Source organism: Mirounga angustirostris, unplaced genomic scaffold (assembly GCF_029215605.1).
Source record: "Mirounga angustirostris isolate CCGP_5_RB_7025 unplaced genomic scaffold, mMirAng1.0.hap1 SCAF_6, whole genome shotgun sequence".
NCBI classification, from domain to species: domain Eukaryota; kingdom Metazoa; phylum Chordata; class Mammalia; order Carnivora; family Phocidae; genus Mirounga; species Mirounga angustirostris.
Genome location: NW_026991714.1, coordinates 31,498,682 through 31,520,892, shown reverse-complemented (window position 1 = coordinate 31,520,892; position 22,211 = coordinate 31,498,682). Strand labels below are relative to the sequence as shown.

General features: G+C 36.3%; 1 protein-coding gene across 8 annotated transcripts in view; it reads left to right on the top strand.

Annotated features, from left to right (window-relative positions):
• The window catches only part of NEK7 (NIMA related kinase 7), a 162,827-nt gene that overhangs the window by 90,760 nt on the left and 49,856 nt on the right, over positions 1–22,211 (top strand). For 6 of the 8 annotated variants that reach the window (XR_010412246.1, XM_064594048.1, XM_054507958.2 and 3 more), the window contains 3 exons: positions 854–994; positions 14,139–14,201; positions 15,966–16,076. Coding sequence is in view for 7 of the 8 variants with exons in the window: in XM_064594048.1 (XP_064450118.1) it covers positions 854–994; positions 14,139–14,201; positions 15,966–16,076 (315 nt within the window). In the remaining variant the exon portion in view is untranslated. The remainder of the gene's footprint in view (positions 1–853; positions 995–14,138; positions 14,202–15,965; positions 16,077–22,211) is intronic. The other 2 variants (XM_064594046.1, XM_054507959.2) reach the window with 1 other exon arrangement.

Here is a 22,211-nt window from a genome sequence, read left to right as displayed (position 1 = left end):
AATGATGGATATATGTCATTTATACATTTGTCCAAAGCCATAGAATGTACAACACCAAGGGTGATCCCTAATGTAAAACTAGGAACTTTGGGTAATAATGATGTGTCAGTGTAGGTTCATGAATTGTAACAAAAGTACCATTATGGTGGGGGATGGGGCAAGCCATGCATATATGGGGCAAGGGCTTCCTCACAGTTTTGCTGTGAACCCACTGCTCTAAAAAAATGTCTTAAAAAAAAATAATGATGTGGTGGTGTATTCCCTGCCACTGGAAATGTTCTTTGTAGAAGTTAAATAACTCTCAAGAAGTTCAGAAGATTTTCATACATTAGTTGGCAGGTTGGACTAAGTGTGTGTGTGTGTGTGTGTGTGTGTGTTTACACACATTCTATTTCAAGTTAAAGATTCTTTGAAAAAGAAAACAAATATCAAAGGAGTACTAGATTGAGTGGGAGAAGTTTATATTCTATGAAGATAATTTTATAGAGTTCCTATCTAAAATTTCAAAATCTTCCTCATTCCCTGATATTTCATGTCCTTCTTCCTTGATTTATTTTATTTTTAGCCCTTCCTATCTCACATACTGTATATATATTTTTCATGTTTACCCTGTTTGTTATTTTTCTTCCCTGCCAGAATTTTTCTTTTGAGGGTAGGGATTATCATCTGTTTAGTTTGCCACTGTATTCCCAGTATATAGAACAGTGCCTAGCATGAATGGCTCAATATAATATTTGTTGAATAGAATAGATGTCTGCAGGCTACCATAGGTATCACCTACTTATGTGAAAACAATCAATGATTGTGTGAATATTGTGTGATTGAAAACTTATTCTGACTTTTTTAATTACAGAAGGCTTTACGACCGGATATGGGCTATAATACATTAGCCAACTTTCGAATAGAAAAGAAAATTGGTCGCGGGCAATTTAGTGAAGTTTATAGAGCAGCCTGTCTCTTGGATGGAGTACCAGTAGCTTTAAAAAAAGTGCAGGTAAGATGATTTTACTTATGTAAATCAATGTAAAATTATACTATATGAATAATAGAGGAAAGTATGTCCTGAATGATTAGATAATGACAGTCTTAAGTTGAGAATGAATAAAAATTAGAAAGAAATAATAGAAAGGAATAAAAATTATACTTTAAAAGCTTGGATTGAGTGTAGTACACAGTGGAAATTAGTTTTTAGTTTTAGTATTACTTCTAGGCTTTAAAAATTTAGCTGGTTTTGCTCACCCAGATTTAGTAGTGACTGGAATGATCCTAGAAAAGCTTTTACAACTCTAGATTTTAAGAGGCAGATTTGAGTTCTCACCACTTGCTCCTCACTGGACAGGTAACTCTCAGCTGCAGCTATAGGCCTCACAACAGGAAAATAGACTTTACAAAATGTATTGCCTAGAGTTAGTAAGTGGCAGTCAAGGTTAGGATGGGTTATTAAATTAATGTGGAGAACCACACTGGAAATAAATGAAGGAACAATGAAGTTAACTTTATTTACTGGAAAATTAAAAAAAGAATGAAGTCGATTGATTAAATCAGAGGATTGATGACCTGTTTGAAATTTCCATCTTGTATCTGTATCATTCTAGAATCAGCTTTGCTCTCCAATCCTGACTTTTCTTTTGTTTCCCTCAGATTCATTTATCTTGTTCTGGCTCCTCTTACCAAGTCCTACCCTAACCCTAGTGGACTAGTCCCACTGAGCTACCCTGCAGTGTACTTGCAACGGCCCTGAAAGTTTCATTTGCCCTAGTGAGTCTAGAAAGTCTAATTTCACTTGCCCTCTGGTCTAGAAAGTACTTGTTTTTCTGTCTCAGAGTATGTTTGACATCACACAGTATTGCTTCCCGTTTTTCAGATAAGGTAGTTATTGTTCACACCTGCCCACAGACTTCCTATTTTAGTCTGCAACCTGATATCATTTCTCTGTAGTGACCTGTGAGACCAAAGTTCCCTCAGTTTTTTTTTTTGTGTGTGACTTCTTAAAGGATCAGTGTACTTACAATAACCATTACAGAGATGAACAGTTTTCACTCACCTTTTTAAGGAAATATTAAATGTTTATAAAAGACATTATGCCCTTGTATCCACCCCCCCCAGCTTAAGAAATAAAACATTAAAAATTTTTTTATTTATATCTACCACTACCTTCCCTCAGAGGGAACCATGTCTGGAATTCTGTGTTTAACATTCCCACATCTGTGTAAATTTCTAAATAAATCTGTTGTTTCCTTTGCATTTTTGGAGCTTTACGTCAGTGTCATCACGTGTTGGTGGATGTGGCTGTACATTAACCTTTCCACTGCTGTATCGTATTCAGTTGCTCTTGTTACGTGTTGCTTGCTGTTTGGATTGTTTATAAGTTGTTTACTATTGTAAGCGGTATTGCTGTGCTAGTCTTATGTGTCTTGCAAGCATCTCATGTGACATGCAAGCATTTCTCTTTTGTCTGGGCCTAAGAATGGAAATGATGAACCACAGGGGATGTGCATGGTTGGTTCGACAAGTTTAAGAGCAAGTTATTTTCCATAGTTGCACCGGTTGACTTTCTCACCAGCAGCATATAAGAGTAGCAGTCTTCTCTCATTTAATATGCCACTTACAGCTTAAGAAAATATAATATAGAATGCAGATATTAATGTTCATGAAGCAGATGACTTTTGGAAGGATGATTCCCTTACAAAAGAACTCTGCTCCATTTTTCAAATGTATTTATGAAATTTCTACTCTGCATTACTAGGCACTGAGGGGAATAAAAAGGAAGCTAGTCATATTATTCCTGCATTCGAGAGGAAAAAGAGTCTTTGTAGAACAATTAAATGTTAAGCCTTGTGGCATGGATTCCTGATTTAAATAGGAGTTTACAGAATGTAGATGTCATTTTGAGCCGTTGGTGGAATCGGAACATAGGTTGGAGAAATGCTTGCATGTCACATGAGAGTCAGTGTGAGACCAGATTCTGGAGAGCACTGAAACCAGGGACAGGAATTTGAAGAATAGGAAAGTAAGGATTCACTATGGATCCTCGAGTAGAGTAATAATCCTCAAAATTCATTCTTTTTTTTTTTTTTAAAGATTTTATTTATTTATTTGACAGAGAAAGACACAGCGAGAGAGGGAACACAAACGGGGAGTGGGAGAGGGAGAAGCAGACTCCCTGCCGAGCAGGGAGCCCGATGCGGGACTCGATCCCAGGACTCCAGGATCATGACCTGAGCCGAAGGCAGTCGCTTAACCAACTGAGCCACCCAGGCGCCCAAAATTCATTCTTTTAAAAGTAAAATTACAAACCAAGCACACAGAACGGACTAGAAAGAAGTCAGCTGCTTATTGGCCGCAGGTGGCGAATGCCAGAGGATAGATGGATTGAGAAATTACTTGGAGGTCTGCAGGCTTCTCAGCTTCCTTCTCCACCTTCCAACTGATTCTGAGTGTAGAGAAAGAGACAGGGCTCCATTCCATCTGAATTTTTCTTCCTTTTGATTGGAAATTTGAAAGGATGTGAGTTAATTTGGGCAATCCTATTTCCATTCAGTATCTGATGCCCTTCTAACTGCTCCCATTTTGCACTGTGATAAGCCTCAGATAACCGTCTCCTGCTGTGTGGAGTCAGTTTGTCCTCATGGATTAGACCGTTCTTCTCTGCTTTATAAAGTTTAATATTGTGGCATCTTCCAGTTTAAATGTAGCTTCTTTATAGAAGAGAGAGATGTTGTAAAGATATTCATAGCTTATTTAATTAGGGAATGGTGTCTTAAACCTTCGTGAGGAGAAATGTGTTTGCATTTCAGATATGTTATTGATTTTTGTGATGTATTACACTTGTGCTGAACAATGAATCCTGTGCTTCTTCTTCCTTAAAAAAAAAAAAAATCTGTAGCTTAAAATGAAAATGTTTAAAAATATTGTTAACCAGACTGTCTTCCTTTCTGAAGAACCTTAGCCCTTCTTCAAAAAATTCATAAAGAATCAAATACTGGATTTCCTCATGCATCTTGTTTCTTGTCTGAAGATCTGTATTACTGTTCCCGGCTCTTCTGGAATCTTTCCTGAATACTGTGCTTGGGTTCATCGGTTGAAGTGCTGCTTTTACAGTTCATTTGTCTGCTTACCTATCATTAAGGAGATACCTTAGAATTACCATCCAGATTCCTCAGCTTAGTTTTCAAGGCATTTCTTGACTTTGTCCCACACCATCAAATTTCATTTTTTCAAGACCTTTAAAAAAAAAAGTGTCCTAAGTTCTAGTGACTTTCCTATAGGTTTGCCTGTTAGCTGTGTGTGGAAAAAAGTGTGTGTCCTGAATGCATGATCTCATAAAGAGATCTGAGAGCCTACAGTATATAGCAACATTAACCAATCTTTTCAAAAATGTACCCACATCTTGTCATGATTCGTTTTCCAAAATTAAGATGGTGCTTTAACTGATGTGACATTTTTGAAATCCCCTGAACCACTTTTGCTTCTGTCTCTCCCTGTTTCCTTTCTTTGACACTTCCCTTCTTACTGCTCATTCACTCATTCCACCTCGTGTTAATAATATGGATCACCTTATGTTCAGTGGTCAGTGTGGAAGGCTTTGGGAATACTAAGGTAAACAAATAACAGGACTCATGGGATTCCAATAGAAGTGCAACAGAGACACGTCTGAAATCACAAGATAGGCACTGTAATGAGAGCAGTCTCCAGGAACATGGGTGAGAGGGAGATTGGGATAAGTCTTCACAAAGGATGTGATCTGGGTCTCAGAAGCTCAATTCTTTGTGTTGGAAGACTGTCAAAGAATTGTTTTGATCTGGTACATGTAATCGCTATTTTATTATGCTTAGTTCATTGATTAGAGCTCTGTAATTAGAATTGATTTTTAATTTATCAGTCTTATGACATGGTACTATAATATGAATTTTGGGTCTCACTATGTCTCAATTCTTTGATCTTTGTTACCCTAATTTTCTGGTAGTAGGTGAAATATTTTGATCTTTAGTTTTCTTTGCCTAGTCTTAAATTATATGTCCAGATAATACTGTTTTCCTATGGGACATTCATTATCAGAGACATTTATTAGAATGGAAAAAAGTACTTTTGTATAGTACTAACAAAGACAAGGTGATAATGTATTTTGTTCAAATTCACCCTTTTGATACACAGGTTATCTCAAAACAACTTTCTGAAGGGACAAATATTCTTTGATATTTATTCCTTTACTTCTTTTTGATTATTGTAATAAAACATTCATCAAGAAAATCACTTTTTAAAGTATATTGAGTTTAACTTGCTTTTTTTTAACATATGTTGATTTTAGTTTCTAGATTCTGCATGTATTCCTGTATTAGAAATTGGGATTGCATGCATTTAGAAATTTGTGAGCAATGATAGCTTCTTCCATAATACATACAGATTAGAATACATTCATAATCTCTACAACTGTATATCCAGTCTCTATTTCAGTGTTCACTGTGATTACTGAATTCATCCTGCAGTTTTTATCAGCTTCATTATTTAATCTTTATAGATTTCCTTTCCTTAGACCTTCCTATAGTTATTTGGACAAATGAAAAGTAGGAAGCACTTGTAAGAATAATCTATACATTATGTATATATTTTTTAATTGGAGAATAATTTAGTAATTGATGTTAGTTTGTTTAGGAGACATAGACTTTTATCTTTAAAATGAAAGCTTCTTAATTTTATTTATTGTACTTGCAATTTTATTTTAGGCATTTCTTAGGCATATAAGAAATGGAGAAAATTTTTAGTTTTATTGAAGGTCTAGAGAATAGGACATTTTAGTTAACAACATTTTAGGGTTATAATGAATTACCACACATGGCATAAATAGATTATCAACATTAAAATATTTAAGTGAGACAAAGGACATCGATGAAATAATTTAGTCCTTTGTCCTTTTTTGATGTTTCACATTGTTTTTTTCTTTAGCATCTTATGGTGCCTCAGGGTTGTTATTATGCTAATACAAGTTTTGATTATGTGGGTTTATCTTAAAAATTTTAAATGGTGAATTCTTCTAGTGGCCAAGCTCAGTGAATAAATATAGTTGAAGTAACTTTTTATTTATGCTGTTGAAGATTTTTGATATGCTCATTTAATATTTACTGAGGACCTACTGTGTGGCAGACAGTGTACTGGACACTGAGATACAACAATTGAATTCAACATTTTTGGTGGGGGGAATAGACAGTAAGTCCAATAATTATAGCCAAGAAGGAAGTGGCTATCATGTGACAAGAGAGACAGGTTGGGTGGGGTGGGGGGAGGACTTTTTAGATCTAGTATTTAAAAATAGCAAAGGCTTCTCTGCAGATGTGAAATTTAAGCTGAAGTGGAGGAAAAGGAGTCAGCCGTCTCAACAGCAGGAAGAAGAGGATTCCAGGTATAGAGAACAGCCTTGAACAATAGGATTGACATAGAATTTACTAAAAACACATTGCTGTGATCCCCATAAATGGAGTGAGGAAGAGAAGTAACATGGGGTTACCCAGAATTTGAGAGTTTTGCTTGTAGGCCATGAGGAGAGGTCTATATACTATTTATGTGTTATACGTTGTTCTAAGGGTAATGAATAGCTATTGGAGGAGCTTAAGCAGGTGATGATAAAGTCTGATGTATTTTTTAAAGACTGCACAGACTGTTTTGTAGAACATGGATTCACCCTCTTCAGCACACAGCAGTAATAAGACCAAACATTATTAATTGAAAAATGTTTAGCTATTAAATAAATAATGTTATTGTCAATATAAACAAAAATTACAAAATAAGAGATTTCTAAAACTTTGTAAACATTAAAGCTATAAAAGAATGTATAAAAGCAAATAGAGTCATATGATAGCTTTCACATAGGAGGCAAGTTTTAAGAGGTAGTGCGTTTGACCTTTTTTCCACAAATAGTTCTTTAGTTCTTGTTCTTTAGATGAATCTTGCTTTTCCTTAGACATTTACTCTTTCCTCACAACCCTCTCCAATGTCATATGCTTCTCCTTCCTGACTTGCAGTACAGTGGAATCGTCTTCATTAGGGTTGCTTTCCCTGCCACTTCAGACCACATTCTACACCCAACCATCTGTCATTCCTCCATCTTTGAAACTAGTATCATCAAGTTAAATGCTTTCTTCCCATCTTGGTCCATTGTCTGCCTGTCTAAAGTACTTTTCCTTCCTTTCTTTTTTAATGTTTTTAGCCCCTTGCTCTCATTTTTCCTCCGCCCATTGCTTGGTACTATGTTGACTCTCTTGAGACCAGGCCTCATAGTTTCTCACATGCCTCACTCCATGGTACTCAGCTCTCTCAGTCCATCATCAGGACATACCCTACACCCTACACTTTACTGATTCTACCTCAAACTCTCAAAATTCCCTCTCTGATTAAATTCCCAATTCTCTCCTATTCCCTCTTTCTTTCTTTTTTTTTTTCTCCTATTCCCTCTTTCTAGTGAAACTTGTTCTTTGACCTCATCTTGATTACCAGGGACACACTATTCCATATTCTCTAGACCTCTTATTTAAGGTCTGATTTCAAAAGTTGTTCACTTTGTTGGACCTTTGTCAGTGCTTTGAGCAATGCAGATGCCTCTACTTTAGAATCTCTCCCTGTGTTGCTAATCCCCAGTCATGGTTAATCTCCACTGTGTATTTCTTCATTTCTGTATTCAAATGTAATCGTTCCGTGTCCAATAGCACAGAAGGGTTCAGGGTATGTCTTGGAGTTCTTGTTGTAGTTTCCTTGGACGTGCACTCTCTTACACTTCCCACTTGCATATATTTTAACAACAGTATAAAAAGAACCCCAAATCAGCAGATATGTGGTTATAATGTCCACAGTGGAAGTTAAAAACTACTACCTGGAAGCCTCAGCCTCTACCAGAATGCATTCACGTTCAAAGGAGAAGGCCATCTCCTCTTTGACAGAAACAGTCTTTGTGTCCATTGTGTTTTCACAATCACATAACTGTTCTGATTCTTCTTCTCTTAACTCTACCTGTGCTCTGGAAGGAGTATTCCTTTTCTGTTTTCCTTTGAGACATTTTCGCCATTTGCCCGTTTCTCCCACATCAGCCTCCCATCTCTGCTTATGATGTCATCATCTGACTTTCTCACAGACGCCACTATACAACCTATTGCTTCAGCACCTGCCTGCAGCTTCTGAAGGCTTGCCTCTTGTGTTTTCTGGGATTCCATGTGCTTGATTCTCCTCCCTCGCTGGTATCCCTCTTCTGTGGCCTTCAATCACTTCTCTTTTCTGTCCCCTTGAATCACTCCTCTTTTCCTTACTCTTTTTGGGTTATGTCTCACAGTTTTAATTTTGGATCTTTTGCTTCTCTCTAGCCACATTCTCACTCACAGCTTCCAATATACCTCTGTAGGGTGGCTTCTTAATCGGTAGAAGCCCTGACTAAGCTTTGCTGAGCTTTAAGCGCTCATAAAATCTAAACGAAAGTGCATTTCCTATGATAATTTTTAGAGATTTTTTTCCTTTTTTCTTTTTTTTAATTACAGGGAAGCCTATTGAACAGGGCTCCCTGATGTACTTGGAAGTCAGATTACCTCTAGCCTGTTGAGTTAAAAGGCATTTCCTTGGAAACAAAAGTTTTTTAAAAGTTAAAGAATAATGAATGCCACACACTGATACCTGGCTCCAACCCATCATTTGCCAGGACCTTAAGGAATCCACAAGAAAGAAATCGAGGCCTGTCTTGTCATTTGCAGTTCAGACATGATCTATTAAGAGAGGAAGGCGGACAGAAGCTAGATTGCAGGCCTTGGCGTTGTAAAGGGAGCAAGGTTTCTGGCACTCATGTAGAACTTTCCTGTACTCACCTTGCTTAAGTTCTGCCCCCCAGCCCACTCCAGCCCAATCTTTCCACCCTTTAGAGTGCCTCTGGATTTAGTCAGTAGAAGTGCTGGTGGTAGAGACTTTAGTTATTTGGACGTAACTCTTTCAGTGATTGTGATTTATATCTAGAAGATATCACAGCCCTTCTGCTATGGATTTTCCACCCCCCTCACCCATCCTCTATCCCTTCAAATAAAAAAGAGAGGCTCTGTAAGGGAAAGTCTGCCTACCAGTCAGCAAGTAGGAGAACCAGAAATTTGCAGGCTGGTAGCAAAAACATTTTTTAAAGCTCCTCCCCCTCACTCCAACAATGGTTAGGGGACCGTCTCTCCAGGCACTGGTCAGTTGGAATAAAGGGATGAAAGCATCATTTGGGCACCGGGTCAAGAGGGGCAAGAACACTGGGATGAAGAATGGCATAATCCAGGGGGGACTGAGGTTTGTCACATGGAATACAGGGACTCAATTTAGGGACAAGTTGCTCAGTTCATTTATTCTGGCTCTATAAAGCTGGGGAGGCCCAGGAGATAATTTGGTTAAGATTTTCATTTCAAACTTTCTAGTATACATTTTTAAGTACTATCATTTCTACATTTTAAGTGTTTTTTTCTTCTAACAGACTGACCTATGCCTTTTCAAGGACATTTCCTTAAAGGCCTCTTTTTCCTCTTAAAGATATCCTTTCAGTTTCATTAGTCATGAGTAATTTTTTTGGAAGAATTTAGAGATGACAAAAGAAAACTTTTAAAATGATTCAGAAAGTACCAAGAACTTATTAGCCAACACTTGCCTAAATGCTGTTATTAACTTTGCTCTTACCAAGTATACAGTAAGGTTAAAGACCCAAAGAAACTTTGGTAGAGCCCAGAAAGATGCCTTCTGAAGATAAGCTTGTAAATATTCTAAGAAAAATATTTTTACAAAATCCAAATTTTTTTTTCCTTATGTGTTGTCTTTTCTTGCTCATGAAATCAGTCTTGAATCTGTGTCTGGGAATGATTTAATCTAAAGATCCAGTTTTTATTTTGTCTTAACTTGCTCGCTAAGAACAAAAGATAAGGTACTGCTAATTCCAAATTAAATGTATTTATAAATGTATTTGGTTCAGAATTTAGTTTTGCCTCAAATGTGCCAGCAGTACTTATCTCTCAGTAACAAAGGAGAGATTTTGCTATTACTGAGAATTCAGTTAAAAATAAAAGTTAATTTGTAATACTAAATTACTTAAGTTGAGTTAGATTTTTTAAAAAAGATTTTATTTATTTATTCGAGAGAGAAAGCACGAGCAAAAGAGTGAGAGTATGAGCTCGGGGAGCAGAGGGAGAAGCAGAAGCTGACTCCCTGCTGAGCAAGGAACCTAATGCAGGGCTTGGTCCCAGGACCCTGGGATCATGACCTGAGCTGAAGGCAGACACTTAACCAACTGAGCCACCCGGGCACCCCGGAAATTTATGATTTCTATGGAGCACACTTCTATCTTAGTATTTTGTGTCTAGTTAGGGTTTCCTAAAGCTCTTGTACACATCTTTTTCTCATCTCATTCACTAGCTTTTGCTTTTTAAATACTTTTCCCATCATAGAGACATTGATTATTGGGAGATTAAATTTATACATGTCTCCAAGTTTGTGATTTTCTTCATTTTAGTCACTAGTACCAGAATTATCCTTTCTTTTTCTCCTTAAAAAGTTTTCAGGAATTCCTTCAAGGTGAAAGACATTTAAAATTTTGTACTTCCCTGCATTTCTTTGAATTATCTCAAGTCCATTGTGACTAGTAGGTCCTGAGAATAGCATCAACATTCATGAGTTGGAGGGAATCTGTTATTTCTCTTGCCACTTTGATTTTTAAGCATAAATTGTGTGTGTGTGTGTGTATTTCAAAACTGTAACTAATATCAAGCTCAAAATTTTGTTTACATTAATATTTGTTATTATTTAACATATTACATTAGTAATGTCAGTTTTTCCAGCATCATTTGGCAATTTGGGGAATGAGCGGCTTTTCTATATGAAATTGCTAGGTGTAAGACTTACTCCTTTAAAGTAATGATCTTTTGATTTTACTTATTTCTGTAAGAAATCTTTCTGAAGTGTATTATACTTTCCTGCATATATAAAGTCTGCATATATAATCCCTGCCAGCCATACTCCACCTTGTTGAGGTTCTAACATCACTTTGTACAAGCAGTACTTATTAGATTGTGTGTTCGTGTCCTGTGTTCCAGTCTTCATTCTGCATCTGACAGCATGCAAGCTTGTTTTCTTATTTGTATCTATAATAAAATCTAATAACAAGTTGACAGCGTGGTTTTATGAATAAAAGAAAGCAAGAACATGGACAAGTTATGTTATTTATGTTAATCATCTCCGTATAGAATAAAACTGTGATGCTCTTGAAGAGGTTTGTGTTTACATGAGGTTTTTCCTTCAGTAGATAGTGTTACACTGTTTGTGCTTTAGTGCTGGTCATTGCTGTTCTTTTTTTTACCCCTACAATTAGTATCCATTTGTAGCTAATATATTACCAAAGTTTGATATATATGAGGGCTTGCTGTTTGCAAAAAATTTCTTAGTAGATACTTTATGTAACATTTGTGATGGTGATTTGTCACTCATAGCCCTTTCTTTCTTTCTTCCTTTCTTTCCTTCTTTCCTTCCTTCCTCATTCTGTTCTGAAATCATAGTAGTCAATGCAAGTTGATTATGGTCAAATTGGTTGGAAGTACTACTAATGGGGAAAAGTGAAGCCACGCTCTCTAATACATGTACTAGCACACACATTTCCTTTTCTAGTATTTGAATGAAGTGGGAGGAAATTTGATGCCACCTTGTTTATCTCACGTTCTTTGTAAACCAGTAAAGGGAGGGGCGCCTGGGTGGCTTAGTTGAGTGTGGGTCCAACTCTTGGTTTCGGCTTAGGTCGTGATCTCGGGGTCTTGGGATCGAGCCCTGCATCAGGTTCCATGTTCAGCTGGGAGTCTGCTTGAGATTCTCTCTCTCCTTCTGCCCCTCCCCCCTTTCACACATACCCATGTACTCTCGCTCTCTCAAATAAATAAATAAATAAATAAATAAATCTTTTTTTTTAAGCCCGTTAAATAGGATAGGATTCTGTATTTTTTTCAAATCTTAACGTTATGCAGTTCTCAGCTGTTTCACATTAAAACTTGAAAAACAAATGATACTCAAAATTTTCATTAGAAAATTAAATAAATAAATAAAATAAAGTTGAAGACTGCATAGAAATAGGAGGAGTATTTTGCTGTAGTGTTAGGTGAAAACGCATATACCATATTGCACCCTGCTGCTATTTTCACTTTCTGACACACATACATTTGTACAAGAAATGGAAGGGAGTGAGCAAACGCTAAAATTCTTTTTTTTTTTTTTAAGCTAGAGTTCTTTAAGGAAGTGAGTTAGTGGATTTTTTTTGTTTAAAAATTTTATTTATACTTTTCTTATTTTTTTTAATAAGGGGAGGATTAGAACTACATCTATGTTTGGATATTAAGAATGTTATCGAGCAAAAGTTGCATATTACAGATTGTAATTATATCCCCATGTTCTGTATTTCCTTTTATGCCTTAGGTATCTGTTGTTTCTGGCTAGAAGATTTTACAATTTCTTCAAAGTTCAGCTTTACCCACTCCTCACATGGGGATTCCTTCTTTAGATTTCTCATACTGCACTTTGTGCATACATGTATCTTAGTACTTATTAGCTAGTTGTATATGTGTTAGACTTCACAACAGCCTGGGACATTGAAGAAAATGCAGACTCTGGAGCTAGAATGATCTGGATCCAAGTCTTTGTTCTGTCACTTACTAATTTTATGACCATAAGCATATGTTTAGCTTCTCTGAGCCTGAGTCCTCATTCTAAATTGGAGCCAGTACTACCTACTTTATAAGAATATGGGGAAGATTATAGCAACATCTGTATGTAAAGAGGCTACACCCTCTGGTGGGTGTTCAGTAATTTCTTCTCGAGTCAAAAAGACTTGGATCATGCCCTCCTTTCAAGTTACACAGCTACTTTTCCTGGAACATATTGGCTGTCTGAATCAGAAAGACTTGGTGAATTGATGACTATAAATGTCATTAAAGTTGTTGTGTGACTAGGGTTTTAATCAGTTCATAGTAGTGACTTATCTAGATATTTTCTATAATATTTAGCATATTGATTTTTTATTTATTGTTTATTTTCTATACATTGAATTGTTTTCAGAGACATCCTAAATATCCTTTTGATTAAATTATCTTTTTTTTTTAAATATTTTTCACATTAGACCAATATTTCTCAACCTTTTCTTCATTATCACCCTAAGGAACCTTCTTAGATATTTTTTCCTAATTACCCCGCTCCCTTATGAAATTTTAATTCCACAGATAAGACTATATCTGTTTATATGTTGTATGTATATCTGTGCTTTATCCTTAATAAGGGTGAGACTCTCTCTCTCCTCTTTCCAAAGAACCAGTTTTTATCTCCTTGAAGTGTTATCATCCCTGTCAAGGTGTACATTAGACCTTTTAGACATGATTTGATTGTATAGATAATGGCTCAGAGCTTGGGATATAGTTGGATAACTCTGAGAGTGAATTCTGGCTGCTCCATTAATTGCTATGTGACCTTTTGTCAGTTTCTTAAGCTTTCTAAACCTGCTTTGTCTCATCTGTAAAATGGGAATACTAATGTTGTTGTCTTCCTAAGGATTAAATGACAATTAAATGAGGTAGTTAATGCAATATGTTTAGCACATATTAATTGTTAAATATGTATTAACTCTCATTTTATTATATTATGACCACAGTATCCATTCTGTTTCATTTGAACCTAAGACTTGAAATATCTAGCAGTTCTTTTTTTCTCATTTTTTAAAAAGATTTTATTTATTTATTTGAGAGAGAAAAAGCTGGAGTAGGGGTAGGGGCAGAGGGAGAGGGAGAAGCAGGCTTCTCACTGAGCAGGGAGCCCAACCTAGAGCTCAATCCCAGGACCCCTAGATCATGACCTGAGCTGAAGGCAGACATTTAACTTACTGAGCCACCCAGGAGTCCCTCTTTTCTCATTTTTAATACTGACTGCCTTTGGAAGGAAAAATGTAAACTCTAGAGGTAACATGAGATAAAATACCTATAGTTCTTCATAGCTCCTAAAAAGCTAATTGAGAAGAAAATTTCTTAGTATGTGTATAACTATTTGTAAACTATTATAATGCATTTACATGGTGTCTTGAACCATAGATTATTATTTTATTAAATAATTCTGGATTCTCTTTTTAGATATTTGATTTAATGGATGCCAAAGCACGTGCTGATTGTATCAAAGAAATAGATCTCCTTAAGGTAAATAAATGAACTATTGACTATTTTGAATATAGATGAGCATGTTGATAAAAGTGATTTATGAAAATATTACACTTACAAGCAAAAAGATTTTTAAAACTTATGTCACACTTTTTTTTTCTTTTAAAGATTTTTATTTATTTTTTGACAGACAGAGACACAGCGAGAGAGGGAACACAAGCAGGGGGAGTGGGAGAGGGAGAAGCAGGCCTCCCGCCGAGCAGGGAGCCCGATGCGGGGCTCGATCCCAGGACCCTGGGATCATGACCTGAGCCGAAGGCAGACGCTTAACGACTGAGCCACCCAGGCGCCCCTGTCAGACTGGTTTTAAGCAACATTATACAAATATGTATCTCAGTATATGGAAGAATGTAGTTATTTTTTGAATTCATTGTAAAATAATTTAATCAGGTCATTTGGTAGGATTAGCTCCCCTCCCCTGCCTTTCAAACTAGGAAATAGATAAAATTGGCAAAGAACATTGAAGAAATTTTTTTCTTGACTGTCCCAATTAGACATATTCTAAAGCTTAAGTAACATAAATGAATATTAGTATTATCTCAAGATGTAATATATTGAGAATGTGGACTGATCCAAATGGGCACATGCTTTTTATATTATTTCTGTATCTTTTTTCCAGATTTAGAAAGGCTGATGTAAAGAGTATGTCAGAATTAGCTTTTCAGTTTTTCATCCACTCAAAGAATATGACTGAAATTTCAGTTATCTCTGCACTGCTTTTATTCTAGTAAAATTTCCTTTGAGGAGTGTTGTAGCTTATGTTATATTTTTAACTGTTAGATAAGACTTAGATGTTTTATATGCCGTACATTTTTGTTTGTGCCTAAAATGAATCCAATTTATCAAAAAAAGATAAGAGTAAGATCAAAGTGAACCATGTTTTCCATCTGTTCTGTTAGTTGTAGTTATTTCCTGGGCCATGAAGTAACTGCTTTAAAAATATATATAAATAGCTATTAGAGAAATAATATATTATCATAGAATATGTAGAAGAAAAATCTTTAAGTAGAAAGAAAAGAAGAAAATCATGTATATACCCTCTGGGAGAATTCTTGAATAATTTTCTTATGTTAACTTGTTTAAAGATTGAACAGAAAGCAAATTGTACAAAAGGATTGTCAGTGTGTAGAGACTGATGCATATATTTCTATAAGGTGAAATTTTTCTTAGGATCACTTAACGCATCAACCCCATAGGTAAACTCAGTATGTTTTATAATATTTGATGTAAAAGCTGTGTTTAGGTAGAATATATGTTTAGGTAGAATATGTCCTTTCATTTTGTTTTGTTTTAAACCACTGGCTGCAGTTATATGAGGATCAGGCCACCTTCAAAATAGGAGTAAAAGGAATACTTTATTTACCATTGAGTGCCCTTAATGACAGTTCCCATTTTGAAGAATATAATTTTTAGCAATTGGTGCTGTAATTCTGCCATTCATTTATGTTAATATATTTATTGGACATAGCAATACATACTTTAAAAAAATTTAACTGTAATTTACTCTATTTCTAATAGAGAGTATTAAAATAAAATTAATTTGTATCTGGTATTTCAATACTTGTTTTAAAATTCACTAAAGAAAAATACACTGTCATGTTAAGATTTCTGTAACTTAAAAATGAAACGCAGTAACTAAGTTTATTTTTAAGTTAAGAAACTGTAAGTGATTCCTGGGAATTTACAATAAGAAAACTTTCTGGTGTCTGTTTTTGTGTGTGTGTGTGTGTTTTTTTCCATCAGCAACTCAACCATCCAAATGTAATTAAATATTATGCATCATTCATTGAAGATAATGAACTTAACATAGTTTTGGAATTAGCTGATGCTGGTGATCTGTCCAGAATGATAAAGGTAAGGTTTTGTTTTGCTTTTTTTAAACTAAGTATTTATTTTTTTCTGATAGAATTGCTCTCTAAACATATAGGTATATTAGATATTTTAAAGACCTCGGTGAAATGCTTTAAAATATGGTAGATATGTAATGAATGATAGACAGTAGTGATAATTATGATTATGAAACTGGTTTACTTGGTAAAGCTCACTCTGTTCAGCTGAGATGTGTGGACACTGAAACCAACTTGGAAATAGACCAACAGATTTGTCTTCTATAAGCTGAAGGTCAAATTTTGCAACTTGATTTTTCTGAGCAGACCACCCTTGATCCTGTATCTCTGGACATCAGGCAGAGGGGGACAGAAAGAGATTCTAGAGAATCCTGACCTGTTCCTGGGAGGGATTCATCAAAGAATAAAGTGGGCTTTGCATTCAGACCTTGCACATCAAACCCTAATTCAACCACTTTAAAGTTTATTTAACTTTCTTTTCCAACAGCATATTAATTGGGTTTAAGTTCAGCTACAAGTTATAGAAACCCCCAAATTAGAGTGTTCTAAAAACTGCTTGTCCTTAGGTTACTTCTGTGTATGACAGTTTCTCAAAAACAAAATAATAATAGAACCTACTTCATAGGATTGTTGTAAATGATTAATTATTTGACATTTATTAAGACCTAAGACCTGTCTCACACATAATAAGGCTATGCAAATGGAAGCTACTGATATATTATTATTGTTACTAATTATATTTCTCTGTTACATAAAATTCTGGAGCTGATATGCCAGCTCTGATCTATCAAATTCTCAGAAACCAAGCCTATTTGCAGCTGATCAAGTCACCTCTCTGAGGCAGGAAGGGACAGAGGGCACTTGGTGGCTGTATCTTGAGGCACGTTCCTGGATACTGCCACACAACATTCTTAGCTTCATCACTTCGGCCAGAATTTAGTCTTATGAACATGTGTAGCTGCAAGGGAGGCTGGAATATATAGTCATCATTTGGCTGGTCATGTGCCATCTGAACTTCTGTTACTCAGGAAGACATGTTGAACAGGGTGGAAATCAGTGAAGACCAACTAAATGAGAAAAGCAAGGCTCTTTACTCTGAGCTTCCTATAGCAAGGGAGTCAAGCATTGTCATTAACATTTTGACAGAGATTCACAGGCAGGCAGAGGAATAGGAAATCTTTATAATGGGAAAAATAAGCCTTTAGGTATGACCTGATTAGAGGCTGTTGGCACGAAGAAGCTTTACATGAGCTGCTTAGAAGTGGGGCATCTCACCTGGCTTTTTCTGATTGGTCCTAAGTTGGACCAATTAGGGAAGCTGTCGGGTATTCATCAAGTTCTGGGCATTTGGGGCTGATTGATACAGAGTTATTGCTTAGCTTCTTAGATTGTTGCTAGAGATGGCAGTCTGGCTTCCTGCACACCAGACATGGTGGGCTGGCATCCTGGGTCGTTTGTTATGGATAAAAGTTTGGTTTTCTGGTCAGGTTGCTGAAGGTTGTGGATCAAAGTTCTGTTTTTATATGATCTGGGCATTGTCTGTAAATTCAGTCTCTCAACAGATACAGGAGCACAACTAGTAATCTCTGCTACATGGAGTTATTGTAAGGCGTTCTTAAAAACAACATTACATGCTATATGCATTACCATATTTACTGTTTAAAAGGATTCTGGGGCTAAATTTGACACTTAGAGAAGATAACCATCATTACTAGTAAATAGAAGAACTGATGTTTGAAATTAGGGTTTATCTGATGCAAAATTTCATGTGTTTTCCTTTAGTGGCACTTAAAGATTTTTATATCACAGTACTCCTTTGAAAAGTCAGATGAAAACCCTTGACCTTCTGCCGAGAGAGATGTTGGTGCATACACACTTTGTCTTCCATCACTAAGCCTTCACAGATTTTCTGATCAAGGTGCTCACTGGTTCTCTGGCAGTAGCTAGGAACCCTGCTCTCTGGTGCGAGCGTGGTGTCAGCGGGTCAGCTCTCTTGCCACTTAACTTCTCTTAGTCTTAGTTGCCTCATCCATAAGACGGAGGCAGTTTTAAGATTGCTTGCTAAATTATAAAAATACTACATGACAGGGAGGTAATATTTTTATTATCACAGAATGCTATCGAGCTGACTCTGTTTAAAGTCCCATGGTGAGAGTGACTCACTTCTAATCCGTTATCTGATTGCTTGTTTTAGGGACTTCCCAACACTAGTACTGTCTTTGCAAATTAATGAACACTAAAATATAAAAATAAAAAAATAATAATAAATAAAAAATTTGTGGTTTTAATTTTAAAAAGAAATGCAAACACACAAATGCAAAATTTATAAAATAACCATCAAGATGAGACATATAAAAGCCAATGTAAATTGTCCTTATAAGAGAGACAACTAATATACAATTCTTGGCTTAAACTTTAAGTGCAAGAGTTGTTTAAATACTTATAGTAGGAAGCAAAGAAAGCAAATCTTCATTGGGCAAATACCAGCTGAAGGCAGATAAAAAACAGTTTCAGTTATCAAGTCTTGCCCCTGATTGAGAGGTTGATGATTTGGGGTTTTGATTCTCTTCTACAGTTTTTTGCTCTTTTCCAGTCTAGTTTTCTTTCTTTGCTATTGTTCCTCCACACCTAGACGTTGCTGTCCCTAGCCCATTGCCAAGGCATGCCTGAGCCCATAACATTTGCCTTGGAAGAATACTCCTGTCCTTTCACCACTTGAGAAAACTAGGGCAAGATCAGAGTGCTTTATAGAAGAAGCCCTGTGATCTGCATCTTTAGCAGATTCGGATTTCTTAGACCAGTGGGGGAGGAAAAATTTGTCTGTGTTTTTATATTTATTGTGGTGATGAACTCAGTTCCCTTTTAAATGGCTCTTGCCATCAGTTGACATTTTCAAGGAATTTTTTTTATCAACTGACCCAGTAGATATAGTAAGATCCATTCAGAACAACAGATTCTGTTTGGTAATGAATAGTAATGTGCTGTTATAGATTGATAACTATACTCTCAAAGTATCCTTAGGGCTTCTGACTAAAATTTGAAGGTATCTATCATGTAAAAGATTACTTAGGAAACTTTCTAAAAGTTTTTAAAAGTGATTGCTAGTAAATTACATGTTTATAGAGCAATTTATTGTACTTAGATAGAACTGAAGTAGTTCTTTAGAGAATTGGTAATATCATTCTTCCTTCCTATCTAGTAGACATTATTGTGTAAGCCTTTCATGATCCTATCCTTTACTGTAGGTGCCCTTAGTCAACCTCATCAAGATACACCAGATTCTGGGTCAGATTTCCCAGATCCTCTTGGAGCCTTCCTAGAGGTGGAAAGTTATATTGTCAGACTTACAGATCTTAGAATAGTCTCAGCGTAATGGCCACAACAGAAAGTTATTCCAGTGTCCATAAAAGAAAGTTTGACTAAGAAGTTTCACATGAGTAGACTATTTTTATATCTGGTGACATTTATGTATGTCTTTATAATAAATAAAGAAGGACAATGAGGAGAGAGGGGTGTTGCTGTTTTAGGTAAGGGGATGAAAGAAGACCCTCCTGACTTAAGTCTTGCACCCCCACCTGCCTTTTCCTTCTTACTGTCCCGGTTCTGTTTTTTCTTTGCAGACACTCACTCACTCCTGACCCTGTTCCCAACATCACAAGAAATGGCTCTTGAATGACCTCTATCATTAAATCCAGGGGGCTTCCTCCAGTGCTCACTCCACTTGATCTCTCAGCTGCATTTGGCTCTGCTTTTCATACCCTCCTCCTTAAAATACTCCTCCACTGGTTTGTTGAGTCCCATCGTGCCTTGTTTCCTTCCTGTCTCTCCGGACGCTCTGATTCTTCTTAACTGAGTCATTCTTTTGTCTTAGCCCTTCATGATGGAGTTTTAAAAGTTGTGGTCTGGCTTTTTTTTTTTTTCCTTTTTGCTTTATACTCTCTTTGTAGTTGATGTCATTCATGCCCATGGATTCAGTTACTTTCAGTGTGCTTGTTTTCTAATGTTTTATCTTTAGTCTGGAGCTGTCTTCTAATTCTGAATTCAGATTAGCTCAACACCCCTGTAAAGAAATTCATTATCTTCCCCAGACTACCTTCCTCCCACATTTCCTGAGTTCAGCACCTGTCTGCCCAGTCGTGCACGCTGGAGCCCAGGACTCTTCTTTGACACTTCTCTCTCCTTACCTCCCACTTCAGTCTGTCACCAAGTTCAGTTTATTTTTCTCTTAAATGACTTTCAAATATTCCACCCAGCTCTGTTTCCATTTCTCTCCCTGTAGTGTGAAGTACCATCATCTCTCACCTAGAGAACGGGAGCTTTTAAACTAACCTTCCAGCACCTGTTTCTCCATCAGTCTTTTCAAGAGAGGTGAGAAAGGAGGAAAAAAAAAAAAAGAAAGACCTCTTTTTAAATCCTTCTTGAGTTTCCTGTTGATGGTAAAGATGTTTGCCAAGATTTACTAAACCTGTGTGATCCAGAATATAAGCTCTCAGAGGGAGAAATCTTAGTTTGTTTTGTCACCTCACAAATCCCTAGTGCTTAGGACAGTGGGCCGCACAGAGTAGATGCTCAACAGATATCTGCTGTAGAAGGTGTAGACACCTTCAGTTTCTAGGGAGGTGCCTGGCTCATAGTAGTAGCTCTATTAATAAACGTGGTCAATGAGTGCATAAAAGGTGATTATCTCCTTTCTTCCTCCCTCCCTCCCTCCCTCCCTCCCTCCCTTCCTTCCTTCCTTCCTTCCTTCCTTTCTTCCTTCCTTCCTTCAATTCCAGGTTGATTCTTTTTACCTCTGCTATGTTCTCTGTTCCAGGGACCAGTAGGTGAATATGGGTGGTTGTTTCTTGCAGTTTCATTCTGGTCTTACGGGGAGTTGCTAAGATATTGAGTGGTATGCTGGCGAGACAGAAGATGGTGTTCTGAGCTGATACAGGAAAGGTATTTTTTTCCCCAAGAACTTCAAAAATTCTTGTCTAAACATTCTTATTTGTGCTATAAGCTGTTCTTTATAAAAGAGACTACTTTAAGAAAAAAGTCATAGGAACTTCTTTTATGAAGGAACATGACAGTGACTTAATGCTTTATAAAGGACAGCAGTAGATACTTGAATTGTAAGAAAATGATTCATTTCTTTATAGTGAGTAATATTGTAAATCATAGTGCATCACAACAGTATATTTCACTGTCTCAAGTCTTCAGCTTAATTGGGGTAGAAGAGAAAATATAGCTCCTGGTCTGTATTCCAGAAACGAACCTCTGGATAGCATTGCATCAAAGATTTTTACAAGTAAATAATTAATTGGTTTAGAGCAAGCTGACAAATATAATTAAGCAATTTATAGTTGAAATATTCAGTATTTCTCTAATTAGTGACAAAGGAATACCTGAGGCTGTGGTCAGATGAAATACTTCCCAGATGAGTTTTAGGATAAAAGGAAATCTAGAATTTTTCATCATCTACTTCTTTATCATCAGAAATCAGAATTTTAAAGGAAAATAGACTCTTAAAAATTTCAGTTTATCAAGTTGTGATTTGTATACTTCGTATTTTCTTTATCATACCCCAAATTGGACCAATAGATGCTCCATTTTGCAGTATGCCTTATTAATACTGTTTATTTCACTCTTTGAACATCAAGAAGCAAATTTGGTGATAGAGACTTAGACTTAGTGTTAGAGAAGACGAGAGACAAATCTCAGAAAGGTATAAACAAAAGCTTTGTTTTCTTTTTTTTAGGTATCAATAGAAATATTGCTAAAATGTATTTAAAATTTTCATAGCCCATTTTTCTTTATTTTATTTTATTTTTAAATTTTTATTCTTTTTTTTTATTATGTTATGTTAGTCACTATACATTACATCATTAGTTTGTTTTTGTTTTTTTTTAAAGATTTTATTTATTTATTTGACAGAGAGAGACACAGCAAGAGAGGGAACATAAGCAGGGGGAGTGGGAGAGGGAGAAGCAGGCTCCCCACGGAGCAGGGAGCCCGATGCAGGGCTCGATCCCAGGACCCTGTGATCATGACCTGAGCCGAAGGCAGACGCTTAACGACTGAGCCACCCAGGCGCCCCTACATCATTAGTTTTTGATGTAGTGTTCCATGATTCATTGTTTGCGTATAACACCCAGTGCTCCAT